At 33.7% G+C, this 14,398-nt stretch overlaps 1 protein-coding gene across 1 annotated transcript; it reads left to right on the top strand.

Moving 5' to 3' along the window:
• Positions 1–10,015: 10,015 nt before the first annotated feature.
• On the top strand, positions 10,016–13,687 carry LOC111387564 (probable lysophospholipase BODYGUARD 3). Its single transcript, XM_023012136.1, has 4 exons — positions 10,016–10,971; positions 11,070–11,398; positions 11,729–11,928; positions 13,084–13,687. The coding sequence occupies exons 1-4, from the start codon at positions 10,374–10,376 to the stop codon at positions 13,406–13,408; spliced, it is 1,452 nt and encodes a 483-aa protein (XP_022867904.1). The 5' UTR covers positions 10,016–10,373; the 3' UTR covers positions 13,409–13,687.
• The last annotated feature ends 711 nt before the right edge of the window (positions 13,688–14,398 follow it).

The following is a 14,398-nucleotide window of genomic DNA, read 5'->3' as shown; positions in this document are numbered from 1 at the left end:
TTAAGAACTGATAATGGGCTTGAATTCTGTAATAGCGAATTTGACAATTTCTGTAAGCATAAAGGTATAACAAGACACAGAACTGTTAAATACACACCTGAACAAAATGGGGTCGCTGAAAGAATGAACAGGACCATAATGAACAAAGTTAGGTGTATGTTGATTAGCTCTGGCCTTGCGAAAGGCTTTTGGGCTGAAGCTGTAAGTACTGCAGCTTATCTGATTAATAGGTCTCCGTCCAGCAATATAGGGTTTAAGACCCCACAGGAGTTGTGGACGGGAGAGCCTCCAAATCTAGAACACTTGAGGGTGCTTAGATGTGCTGCATATGCACACCAATATGAAGGGAAACTTGAGCCGAGGGCTGTCAAGTGTGTGATGTTAGGGTATCCCGAGGGTGTGAAGGGCTATAGGTTATGGGTTTTAGGGGTCCAAGGCATTAAGATTATTAACAGCAGCAATGTAGTCTTTAATGAATCTGAGATGCCATGTCTAAAACAGAAAATCGAAGAAACTAACAAATCTGAAACTGAGAAGAGTATTCAGACTGAGGTGAAGCTGACTAGGCTAAATTCACCTACACCTGGGAATGATGAAAATGACCCTATACATCATGAAAATGAAATTGAAATTGAACCTGAACCTGAAGAGGTGACTAAACTTCAAGATAACATTGAACCAGTTGAAGTTGAACATTTTAATGATCAGCCACCTAATCAAGATTATTAGCTTACTAGGGATCGGGAGAGGAGGCAGATCAAGCCAAATCCTAGATATGAATCCCTAAACTTGACTGATTTTGTCTTGGTTTCAGGTGAAGCCCTTGAACAGACAGAACCTGCTAGTTATGAAGAAACTGTTAATGGAAAATGTTCTGAAAATTGGCTAAAAGCTATGCAAGAAGAAATGGAATCTTTAATGGAGAATAAAACTTGGAAGTTGGTTAACAAACCTAAGGATCATAGGATAGTTCAATGTAAGTGGATTTACAAATTGAAAGAAGGAAATAATCCTAGTGATCCTCCTAGGTATAAGGCCACATTAGTGGCGAAGGGGTATACTCAAAAAGAGGGGGTTGATTATAATGAGATATTCTCTCTTGTGATAAAGTACAAAACAATTAGACTGATTTTTGCATTGGTTGTTCAGTTCAACTGGGAACTGGAACAACTAGATGTCAAGACTGCTTTCCTACATGGGGAATTGGAAGAGGATATTTATATAAGTCAGCCTCAAGGTTTTGAGGTGAAAGGTAAATTAAACTGTGTGTGCAAATTAGAAAGATCTCTCTATGGGCTTAAACAAAGCCCTAGACAGTGGTACATAAGGTTCGATACCTATGTATTGAAGATAGGTTTTAAAAGGAGTGAATATGTTGCATGCCTATACTATAATGATAGTAAGGAGGGCTGTGAGATCTACTTGTTGCTATATGTAGATGACATGCTTCTAGCAAGTTCAAGTAAGACTGAAATCACTAAGATGAAGAACCTTTTAAAATCAGAATTCGATATGAAAGATTTGGGGAGTGCTAAAAATATTTTGGGGATGGTTATGAAGAGAGATAGAGCTGAAAATAGACTAGTTGTTTTCCAAGAAGCCTATCTAAACAAAGTCATAACTAAATTTGGTATGAATGGATCAAAATCTGTGAACGTTCCCTTAACAGCTCACATGAATCTTTCTAGTGCACATTCTCCTAAAACTGAGGAGGAATTTAGAGAAATGAGGAACATACCCTACTCTAATGCTATAGGTTCCGTTATGTTCTCTATGATAACAACCAAACCTGACTTAGCCTATGCTATAAGTTTTTTGAGCAGATTTATGTCCAACCCGGAAAGCCCCATTGGACAGGTTTGAAATGATTGTTAAGGTACATTGTTGGTACATTAAATCTGGGTCTAGTGTATGAAAAAAGATCTGAAAAACTTACTCTAAAGGGATATGTAGATTCTGATTTTGCTCGTGACAAGGATAACAGAAAGTCTACCACAACTTACTTTTTTACACTTGGTGACAATTGTATAACATGGAAGTCACAGTTGCAGCCTTTAGTTACTTTGTCAAGTATTGAGGCAAAGTATGTTGCCATAACCGAGGCGGTTAAGGAATGTACCTGGTTAAAAGGAATTTTAAAAGAATTGAACTTCATACATGATACACATGTTATGTTTACTGATAGTCAAAGTGCTTTATCGCTTTGTAAGAATTCTGTTTATCATGAAAGAACTAAACATATTGAGGTGAAGTATCATTTTATTCGCGAGAAACTGTCTCAAGGTGAAGTTAATCTTGTTAAAATTCACACTAATAGAAATTCCTCTGATGTGGGAACAAAAATTCTACCTGCAGTTAAATTTAAATTGTGCTTATCTTTATTATATATTGACACTGGTTAATTTTTCTTGAAGGTAGTGGGTGATGATGATGAACAGTTATTCCATGTGCAAATTCGCAACCGAGAGAAAGTGTTATGAGAACCAAGGTGAAGAATGTGAGAATATGGTTCTCTTAACTCCATTAGATTTAAGTGTTATTTATGTCATTCACATGGATTGTGCTTGTCTAGTTATATTGTGGACCATTGGATGGGATCGACGGCTGAGATTTATTCTATGTGAGATATTTTTTGTTACTTTAGCTTGTGTGAGAAGTTTTGACTATTTTCCACCAAATAGGGCTTTCTCACGTTTTTGGCAAAACAAGTCTTTCTCTCTAAAATTCGGTCCTCTCTCTTCTCCTCAAGACTTCTCTCTCCATTTGCACCTTATTGTGAGTGTTTTTGAGAGTGCCTTCTTGTGAGCTTCTTCTTGAGTGTCCCTTGTGATAACTTAGGCCTGAAATAGTGGCTAAGTATAGGTGATGTTTCTCAAAACTTGGTAGAAGAGAGGGGTGCGGTGGTGGCAGTTTCAAAGGAGGTTCTTTGCCGGTTTTCTAGCTCTCTCTTTGGAAGGTGATTTGCATGACATGGGAGCTATTCCTGAGCCTGAAAATCAACCATAAACAAGAGAAGTTGTTGTCCAGATTTTCGGCCATTAATGGGTTGTATTTTCGGTTTATGTTTCTTGCATTTTTGCCTTGGAATCTTTGATTAAATGATATTTATTGTTGATTGAACTCCGAGATCCCAACATTTTGCCATCGGCGAACCTCTCCAAGTTCACGAAATCAACTCCAAAGTTCTATAATGACCGCATAGATATAGCCATTAAAACTTGAAATATTGTCTTGAGGTTGTTGGTGAGAAATGCCTTGAAATAACTCGAATCGAATCCGAAATAAAACTTGCAGTGTATTTCAAGTTGAAATAAGACAACAATATTTGTATCTTATCGAATGGTTACAACGGATGAATACTTGCCTTCAAGATACAATGGGATGAAGTAATATGTTTATCCGCAGTAATGCACTCAACGAAGATAAACCCAAGAATAAATACATATATGAATTGATATGAAAACCTTGATAATCCGATTCTACAATATTTCAGCTACAAAGCAATTTAAGAATTGAAAAAAGAAAGCAATAAACTTGAAAGCGAGAAGCTAAAAAATCCTGTTTGCTTCGAACAATTGTATCTACTTCTTAAATCAAGTTGGCCATCAAGTTGTTTTTCCACCTTTTTAGCTACAAGTGGTACGGGCCGCTTAATGGCAATTGGCACATACAATAGGCCACTATCTGTGCATGTATTTTTAGACTGGACTCTCGTATCTTCTGCTTCTCGGGTGGTGACGAATAATGATGCTTGCGTTGCAGTAGATGCTCGCCTATAAGGCCCATAGAATCTATCCTGAAACATAATCTAGAATTAGAATTTCATTTTTTTTTTCGAAGAATTGATTTATTTAAATAATGAGTCATCATTGATATCGACATATCTAAGATTGGCTCTCAATTGACCACAGCATAGATGCAACTTGTGGCCTTGGCTAGTCGGTCCACTACCGACCTCCTCTCCTATGACTCATCCTTTTGAGTCCTTGTTCTAACTACGAATCATGATTCAAGATATGTCTTATAATGTCAAAAACAACATTATTAGAAAAAAAATTCAACAATTGCGGCTGCTACAAGGAGAAAGTAAAAAATGAAGCCAAGAAAATCCTAAAAGCTTTTGCTTAATGCATAAATAAATAATAAGTGAAGAAAAGGCCGTTTAAAAGCTTAGCAAAACATGCTTACTGCAAATTAAATAAAAAAAAATTGAAAATCAGTTTGTATAGAAATGGGTTTGACAGAGTAAATACAGATCTCTCACATTGGGGATGGGCCCCATGTGAATAAAACAGTGCCTAAAATAAAAAAACCACTGTCAGCCGTCTTCTATACACGTAGCGGGATTGTAAAAAATCCATTAACATAGACTATTTGAAAATTTTCATTTTTCGGCATTTGAGAAGTAAAGCTATGTTTGGCTAGCTAGTATAGGGGTTTAGCTTAGATTTCTGTTGGTTGTATTATTTTAAACAAATAATCATAAGAAAAATGAGTTGAAACCTGTTGTTCGGAATTTGTTCTCCAATATATTTTTAATACTTTACCATCTTATTACTTTTTCAAAAATGAAAAGACGTCAAAATTTAATGTATTGAGATACTTAAAAAATGAGTTGATATCTTTTTATTTACTAAAAACTGAGCATGTATGAAGTGTCAAAGATATATCTTTGCAAGATGCTCTAAAAAAAATAAAATAAAAACATGAAAGTCAAAGTGAACAATTAATATATTAAAATTAACGGATGAATAAAAAGAATTTTCTACTTAAATTAAAATTTGCAACAGATGCAAAAAACTCGATAAAATATTCCTACAAATAGAATTCTCTATGTTAGACTTACCAAGGTACGGGGTTTTGTACAGATTAAAAAAAATCAATAATTAATTTTAACTATACATTTTATGGGATTCGCAAATTTTTAATCACATATTTTATTATAAAAATGCTACATTAACAGAAGAATTTGGCCAAATTGATTGACAGAAGACAATGTGACATTTTGTGATTGGATAAGTAATGTGACTGTATTTTAAACAATCTAATGATAGAACGTTACGTATAATTATGTCAACCATTATATGCATGATTCAATTCATTAACTTTTATTAAAATGTACTAAAAATTGTATTTTAATATACACCAAACAAGGACAAAATGAATCAAAGCTGGCTTTCTTCTTCTTAACTATATCCATCACATTTATTTATGAAATGACTTAATTAAGGGCCCTAAATTTATTTTTAATGTTGGTGGGGGTGGATGACAGAACATATTAACTTGTTTTTAATTTAGGATCAGGAAATAGATGTTTCTTATTACTTTATATATGTGTGATGAATTGTGTCGGTACCTACCATTGAAATTTCAAAAGCAAAGGAGATCTATATGCAAACTAAAAACTAATCCAAATATTTGAGTATGGTCATTATTCATTCTAAATGAAATTTTAGAACGAAAATTCGGAAATTTAATAATTGTTAGAAATTTAATTCAATAAAATATACGATGTTGGGTTAAAAAAGAGAGGGGGAAATCACATGGAGATGTCACTTTTGTAAGAAAAAGTGAAATGTGTCTACCTTTTTTAGTTTTTTAAATGATATTTTATTTACTGTTTAAATTTTTGTCAATTTTTCTGAATTATCATTTTTCTTTTCAAAAGTAGGGTTTGGCAAATCTCCCGAATCGAACCGAACCCAATGGTTATTGTCAAATTAAATACCCGAACGGGTATTTGAATTGAAAATCGACGGGTACAGTTCGATTCTCGATTCTAGACCAAGAATCGAAGAATCGAATAAGAACTGAATCTTCCTAATTTTTTTTATATTGAGTAAATCAAATTATTTTAATTTTAATTTTTCTACACAAATTAACAATTTCTACATCCAAATTTTTGGCTCAATAATTTGTTTCATTTCTAATTTTTTAATTTTTGGCCAAATTACCCATTTTATTGTTTCATTTCTTAGCCCAACAAGATCAAATCCACTAAATAACCCTAAACACATACACTAAAGTGCATAACGTTGTCTCGACTCTCGCACTCACTTTCGCAGCCTCGTTAACATTCCAAAATCTATACAATCGTCGGCCAACGCTGTGACCTCCAATTGAAACTGTGACCTCCGCCGACCGAAATTTTGACCGTAGCGATCATTTGAACAAGGTAGTCTACTAGTTTCTGACATTCCAAAATCATTGAATGTATCATTAGTTGTATTTATATAATGTTGTTATAAATGTTAAAAAATTTAATTATAATACAGAACTGAACCCAAATGGTTCCATAATTATATTTGGACCCGACGGTTCCATTTATTATATACCCGAAAATTTTGGTTCGATTCGGTTCTCCGCGTCCACCCCTATTCAAAAGTGTTACTGTATTAACTCTATTCCTTTTATACGAATTTCAAACCATCTGAACATTATTGACACACAAAATGGACGACGTTCTAGCCCATTTAGACACCCTAATCCTCTTCATTAATAAAAATAATATTCGTCAATTTAGCTCACACGATATCTTAACATCCAAATTTCAATTTAATTACTGACATTCGGGATATAGTATGAAAAATACATAAATAATGTTACAATAACAAAAGAAAAAAAAAAAAAAAACCAGAGATGAATTCTAAAAAAAAAAAAAACAAAAATTTCTCAATTTCGACATAGGAACACAAGTAACATACTAACGTCTTATCGAATTCTAAACTCCTTGTCAAGTTTATTTGATTTGCTAGAACCACTTTTGATTTATTCATCAAACTAGTACAAATTATATTAAAGAAGGAAAACACAAATGTCTCCATGTTGGATACGGCTTAAAATTAAAATTTTAATCTAAATTAAAGTCAACATTTAATTTAAACCACATATTCTATGAATTCCACAACTTTTTAACCATACGTTTTATCAACTATTATGAAAATCTACTAAAAATCTGATTTTAATCTCCACCGTAACATACACAATCTTGAAAAATTCAATTACATGATTGATGTATTAATTTCAACAACTAATTAAAGCAACCAAACTCCGGTTAAATAAGTAAAATCATATTTCACAAAATCACTTCGCAAAAAGTTTAATGGCTAAATTCGAACAAATAAATATATTTCTTTTCTAATAGTTGAGTTTGACAGCAAAAATTCGTCATGATCGTGAGATGCATGTTCAAGATCAAAAAGATAAATCTCTTCTCACTACAACAAAAAAAAAAAAATTGTTGCAACGTTCAAAAAACGTTGCTGTAGACTTTTTACAACGTTCGGATGTATGTTGCAAATCTCAATGTTGTCGTAGAGCGGAAGGATACTACAATTTTTTTAAACATTGCCGTAGACCGAAACGTTGCGGTAAGTATCTACGACAACGTTGTCGTAGACCAAAACGTTGCGGTAAGTATCTACGACAACATTTAAAAAAATGTTGCCGTAAGTGTTTTGCAACAGGTTTTTTTTTTTTTTTTTCTAAGTAATTTATGTATTGACTTGCAAAATTGAAAATGACAAGTTTTGTAATTGCATAAAAATTGATAATTTCATTACATATTTTTTAATACACATGCAAGGCAGTGCTATAGTATAGTTGGCTATTTAATAGCGTAGATATACAAAAAAATTTATTTGCGTTATGCATTAGTTACATAAGATTTAAGCCCTGAATACACAAAAGATAGGAATTCCTTTCAGCATTGTAACACTCCTCTTCATCGGAACCTTTCTCTTCATCAGAAACACAGCTCCAACTTCATCACTCATTTGGGTAGAATCTCCTTAACAAACAATATAGAAAAGTTAGTATTTGAAAATTTATAGTTTTTGAATTCAAGAATGATAAAGAGAAAGGGATATACCTGGACATTGTCTGATATGAAGAACTTCATTAATGATCTTAGGAATATCAATATATATGTATCAATCACCAAAAGGAAGAACAAAATCCTATATTACATAAAACACAGCAACAAATTCCTACATTGACTAATCATACATTCATAGTTACAGAATAACTCAACCAAGGCTGTAATTGAAATTTTGAGACCTAAGCATTTTATTTGTGTGTGTATGTATTAATGGAGTTCTATATTTAAAAAATTAATTATTTCAAGACAAATTGGACCCCTATAACACAGGCATCGAGTGGCAAATTAAATTAAAGAGTGGTCCAAGTGATATTGACAAATTCGATTAAGACTGCATTGCATGCCCTTAATACATACCTACTAATAAGGCTTTTTAATAAGGGTCTGGTCAGCAAGTGTATGACTTCTGCATATGCATTTCAAATCAAATTTAAAGGAAACAAATCAGAATTCAATTGATGATGGAAGCCAAGAAACATCAGAATGGTTGTCGCCAATCAAATAATTTGTGCCACGCTTTCTTCACTATGACCATGCATACGACCAAGTAAACAATGGCTGGCCATTAATTAATTTGTATGCTAATTTGGTTCCATGCATAAATATTTTTGTACAGTTCATATATCATATCATTGCAAAACATGTTACTAATGGGGTAAATCTTTCCTACAGCATAAGATCTCCAATGGTAACATAAAATTGAGTAATATATCTTTAAAATCACTTTTGAAATCCTCATTTATATCCCGATGTATCTGAATCCAAATTTTGCTCCAATCGAAACATTTGAATTCACTTTTTACCTCTTGTGGATGTAAAAAAAAAAAGATGCAAGCTGAAAAATACATTTTGCATATCTTCTAATGAGATGTTTTCTGACACTTCGGAGATTTAAATCTATAATTTACACCATCATTAAAGATGCGCTAACTAAGTAATCTCCATCAAGATTCAATCTTTATCAACCGAAAAAGAGCATGGCTTACAATTTAATGATCATCAACTTCTCAAAGTAATTATGTTCAAAATGCATGCTAGACTAGACTGATGTTATGGATTAATCCCTATAATTCATACTATGAAGAGCAATAATCAGCAGAAAAATGTGCAAAGCACACATTTACGCGGATAAGCTTCTATCTGTACTTTAGAGAGAAATAATAGATATAAAAGAAATAAAAAAAATACATAAGCTGACTCGAACACCCACTGTCATATTAAAAAAAAAAAAGGTGACACATAACTATAATGGTTCATCCTAAACGTGAGAATTATGTTTACTCACGACTACAAGTTTGTTCACTATGACACTGGAAAGGATATATTCGCAATCTAATGCTTTCCATCCGGTAAAAAATTGTCCCTTGAATTTTTTCTATATATATCGAATAATACCCCTAAATTAAAATTCGTCTCCGTGTTAGTGATAATCTAGTCCCAAACCCCCTCAAGCAGTTGATAACTGAGGCTCCAAACGATCTAATGTATAAAACTAGAAATAACAACCAATTATTTTTATGAAGTAACTTAACAAACATGAGTGAGTATAGATCATAAAAACAAAACTAGCCAATGGCATGATTTCATCTATATGTTATGCCAGCAATACTTTCTAATCCAATACACTGTCTGAGCTGGAACTTAAAAATAAAAATAAAAAATGCAATTAAAATCAATAAGAGTAAAAGATATATGAATCTGCATCTATAAGTGCTTACATCGGTGGTGAAAGGTTCGGTACATTTGAGGGGATAGGAGTCATGTGCCTTAGACAACCTGCAATAAATGCAAGAGGTTTGGGCCCTCTTCTCTTTGGAAATATTTACACTCATTAATTATGGTTTGGCTACCCTTGAATCTTGACTAAAAAGAAGTTCTAACTTTTTAAGTTACTGAAAAAAAATATAAGCAAAATAGAAGTAGTTTATAAGACAGTAATTATATGTACTTATTTAACTCTTGTTTTAAACACGTTCATCAGTAGCCGACAGAATTTTCATTTCTACAGGCTGCAAGAAACCACATTGTCTTAAATTTGAGAAAAGATTTGGGAAAGAAAAAAACCTTTTTGTTCTAACCTGTGATAGTATTGTATATATATTAGACGGTGTTGAGGAAAAGGAAAAAAACTTATTTCTTGAGAGAAAATTGTATTGTTTCTGTTCAACCACCACCAAACTTTTTTTCCTTGACCAGAAAACGATTTTAATGTAGTAGTGAACTTATTTATCTGTTACCTGTAGGTACGTGTCTAAATCCACATATCTCTTTCTTTTTTTCATTCTCCCTATAGAATTTCAAGAGGGGCTTCTCCCAATTAAACGGGGTCGATAAGTGTCCTCCGTCGGTGGATTAAATTTCCATGTATCATTAGCAGAAAATCCATAAAAAATAAGAGGGTCTAAGACCCCATTCTCCTGTCTTCTTTTATGGTTCTGTGGAAAGTGGAATCTCCATTTTCATAGACGAAGAAGAAGAACCCGTTCGTGAAAAAATGGCTGCAGTGGTTCAAAAAACCAAATTAGTTCTTACAATGGCTGGAAGTTTTCTTAATGATGTCCTGAGTTTAATTGTTTTCACTCTTCTAGACGTTCTTGATTTTGTCTTATGTTATGTGTACAAAATTATGGATTTCTTCATTGAAGCAGACTGGAAACCTTGTTATTGTTCATCAGCAAAAGAAGCGATTACAAGCAGTGGCAAGATCTTACTTTCTGAACGAGGAGAGCCTAAAAAAATTGTGCGTTTAACTTCAAGCCAATTGCAGCTGGAAGAAATCTCAGACACACTCTACACACGCCCTTCACTGGTGTACGAGGTTTCAAAATCTACTGTCAAAAGGCTTAAAGTGGAGGGCAACAGCAGTGGTTCGGGTTCTTCCATGATCCAATCTCGTGAGAAAATCAAGAAAAAAAGAACCGTTGGATCAACATTTACTATTAATTCCACCATTGTTGAAATGCTTCAAGGAAGGATCGGAGGGCAGCAATCACTTCCCATTCCTAGATGGTCGGATTGTGATTGTAAAACCTGCACTTCATGGACTTCTTCTTGCAAAGAAACATTATTTGTCAAAACTGACGGAGCTAAAGGTAAAAAGAAAACACACTATAACAAATATTTGTATTAGACATAGTTTTAGACGAATTTCGGGATTTCAACGAGTAATTAATGTTGGGTTTTCAAACAGATAATGTGCAAGAAAATGTGCTGTTCATTCATGGTTTCATATCATCATCTGCCTTTTGGACTGAAACATTGTATCCAAATTTTTCGGAATCGGCCAAGTCGAAATACAGGTTATTTGCAGTGGATCTGCTTGGTTTTGGAAGGAGTCCTAAGCCAACTGATTCACTTTATACACTAAGAGAACATTTAGACATGATTGAAAGATCAGTTCTTGAGCCATACAAAGTGAAGGGCTTTCACATAGTTGCACATTCATTGGGCTGCATTTTAGCACTTGCACTTGCAGTCAAACATCCAGGCTCTGTCAAGTCCCTAACTCTACTTGCACCAGTAAGTTCTAATTAAATTCTCCGCTCTCTCTCTCTCTCTCTCCCCCCCCCCCCCCCTTAAAACTGTTTAAACAAGAAGTTTTTAAAGCAGTGCATCTTAATACATCATTCTATTTATAGCAGCAGCTTAAGTTTTTAAACTTGGCAACAAAACAAGCATGAAACTCGAAATTCCATAACCTAAGTATGAAGCACAAACAAAGAAATCTTGCCCTTTGGAGTTGTCATTTATAATTGCATGCATTTGTTTAAGTACGAATTACCATGTAAACATTACTATTTTCTTAATCATGTTCGTATGAATAGATTAATAATTACGTATATATGGCAGCCATATTTTCCACTACCAAAAGGTGAACGAGCCACACAGTATATGATGAGAAGAGTGGCCCCACGGCGTGTGTGGCCATTTATAGCTTTTGGCGCTTCAATTGCTTGCTGGTATGAGCACATAAGCAGGACGATCTGCCTTCTAATTTGCAAGAACCACCGTCTCTGGGAATTTCTCACCAAACTGATCACCAGAAACAGGTATGAAAAAGTCTCCTCTTATCAGACCTAACTCATTTCTTAGGGTCAATACGTTGCACCAGCCTATTTTGACGAATCACGACTGTATCTAAGCTACTTATTTTAAAAGTAACCTCTACGTAACTGCGAAAATTTAGCCCCAGTTTTAAGATCATTATTTAAAAATTATTTCTTTTACGTACTTATTTTCAATCACACACTTACAGAATAAAAATATTCTACACATAAATTCAAAATTTTTCTTTATTTCTTAATCATACATTCTCCTAAAAATCACCATTCAAAACTTAATTTTTCCCAAATAATGATTATCAAAGATGGGCGAAGTAAATTTTTTGAGCATGTTGAGTAAGCAGTAATGGAAATGGCCTTTAAGCATGCAGATGAGTGTCTGCTGTCAGCCCCAATCCTTCGGTTTGTTGAACAATATTTATAGCTAATCAATCTTCCCGACTAATATGCCAATAAGTTTTAGATATACATGCTCTATGCTTAGAAAAGCTTTTAGAAGAAGTCAACTTTAGATGATGTTTAAAAAGTCAAAAGTTGCTGAAATTAAGAAGTTGATTACGAGGAAGTTGACATAAGGTAATTTTTTCGAGAAACTCTTCTATAATAAGTACGAGTAGAGAAACTTTGTAAAATAAATCCTAAATATTGTATTATAAAAACACTTCTAGGTAGAGTATTTATTTAGCTCTAAAAATTGTGGTAGAGAGAAGCAAATACTAAATGAAGTATTCAACGTGGCACTCAATAGTATCAAAATACAATGTAAACGTCCTCCTCATGACATGTACAATGCAGTAATTAATGTTATGAATTTAATTGATTTTATCTCCACCGATATTAATGGTCCACCGACTTTTTAGTTTTTTAATAGAAAATCCATCACAAATAATTGCAATAAAATTGGGGAATATGAACGCATTTTCTTTGTTTTTAAAACGTAAATTAATAAAACTTTAAAGAATTTTGAAAGCTGGGCTAAGACAGGTCAAATATGGTTGAGACTTTTATTTGTAAAATGACAGAAGCTGATCTACGTTCAACGTTCGTAATAAATAATGTTTGGTACTGTTTTACTTATTTCCAAAGTAACTTATAATCCGCATGGTTTATTAATTAAAAGGGTTATTAAATAATGTTTTACAGGATCAGAACATACTTGATGGAGGGATTTTTCTTACACACACATAATGCAGCATGGCATACTCTACACAACATTATTTGTGGTACTGCTGGAAAAATCGAAGGATACTTGGACGAGGTTAAGAACCGGTTGAAGTGCCATATAACTATATATCATGGCAAAGATGACGAACTTATTCCAGTCGAGTGCAGTTACAATGTGCAATCAAGAATTCCTCGAGCCCATGTTAAGGTCCTCGAAAAAAAAGATCACATCACTATAGTTGTCGGGAGACAGAAGGCATTTGCTAGGGAACTCGAGGAAATTTGGAGGAACTCGAGCGGCTGAGTTCGATCGGAGTCCTCTCTTGGGAGAGCGAAAAATGTTCATGCATCCTATATGATCACCATGAAAGTAAAGTTCAATTTTATATCAAGATTAGAGTAAAGAAAATTTGAATTTGGCAGGTTTTCTAAATTAATCCCTTTCTCATCTGCTATGAAATGTATAGGCCGTGTGAAATGTATTATGTAGGTGTGAAATGCTTCTTAATCTTGCTAATGAGTTGGTAAATTATAAAAGGAGAGCCAGCCATAAAATCTATAAATATATATTTGGCTCAAGTTATTAAAGTGATTTTTATTTTCCTATTGAGAGTAGGATTGGCAATTGGGCTCGCCAGCTCGAGCTACCCGTGGCTCGACTCGAAAAAAGTTTTGAGTCGATTCAACTCGAGACCGATTTGGATTCCTGGGCCAAGCCTGAGCCGACCCGTGTGACTCGCGAACCTTATATAAATATTAAAAAAATAATAATAATAAAGACAACAACCTGCTACCTTAAGTAAGGTAGCACGCACTTGCCTTATTTATGGCAGCAACCTGTTGCCTATATATTATTGAAAAAAAAAAAAAAAAAAAAAACCCCTACTCAGTTCAGCTTGGAAATGTTCGAATTGAAAGCTTGGATTGAGCCTAACTTTTTTGACCGAGCTTTTGCTCGGCTCAGCTCGACTTGACTCAACTCGTTGAAATCCCTAATCGAGCGTTAAAGACAATATTTAAATATATGTGGCATTTCTTTAAGAGTTTAAACTCTTTTGACGATGTGGTTAACATAGATACTTGAGTGTACATCTTGTTACTTCACACCTAAAAGTTTAAGCACGTTTTATATCTTTAATTCATGGATGAGATCGGTCGATATGGATGAGATATAACAAAAACTTTCCATCTGCATTTCTTGGCTTGACGACTTTTTCCTATTTGTTATCTGAATGAAAGGTCTGTTTAATTGTAAAGATGGAATTTGGGTGGAAAGAAAACGAATTGAGGAAAA

This window comes from Olea europaea, unplaced genomic scaffold (assembly GCF_002742605.1).
Source record: "Olea europaea var. sylvestris unplaced genomic scaffold, O_europaea_v1 scaffold409, whole genome shotgun sequence".
NCBI classification, from domain to species: Eukaryota; Viridiplantae; Streptophyta; class Magnoliopsida; order Lamiales; family Oleaceae; genus Olea; species Olea europaea.
Note: the sequence above shows the minus strand (reverse complement) of the source record. Positions and strands in the feature narration are given on the sequence as shown.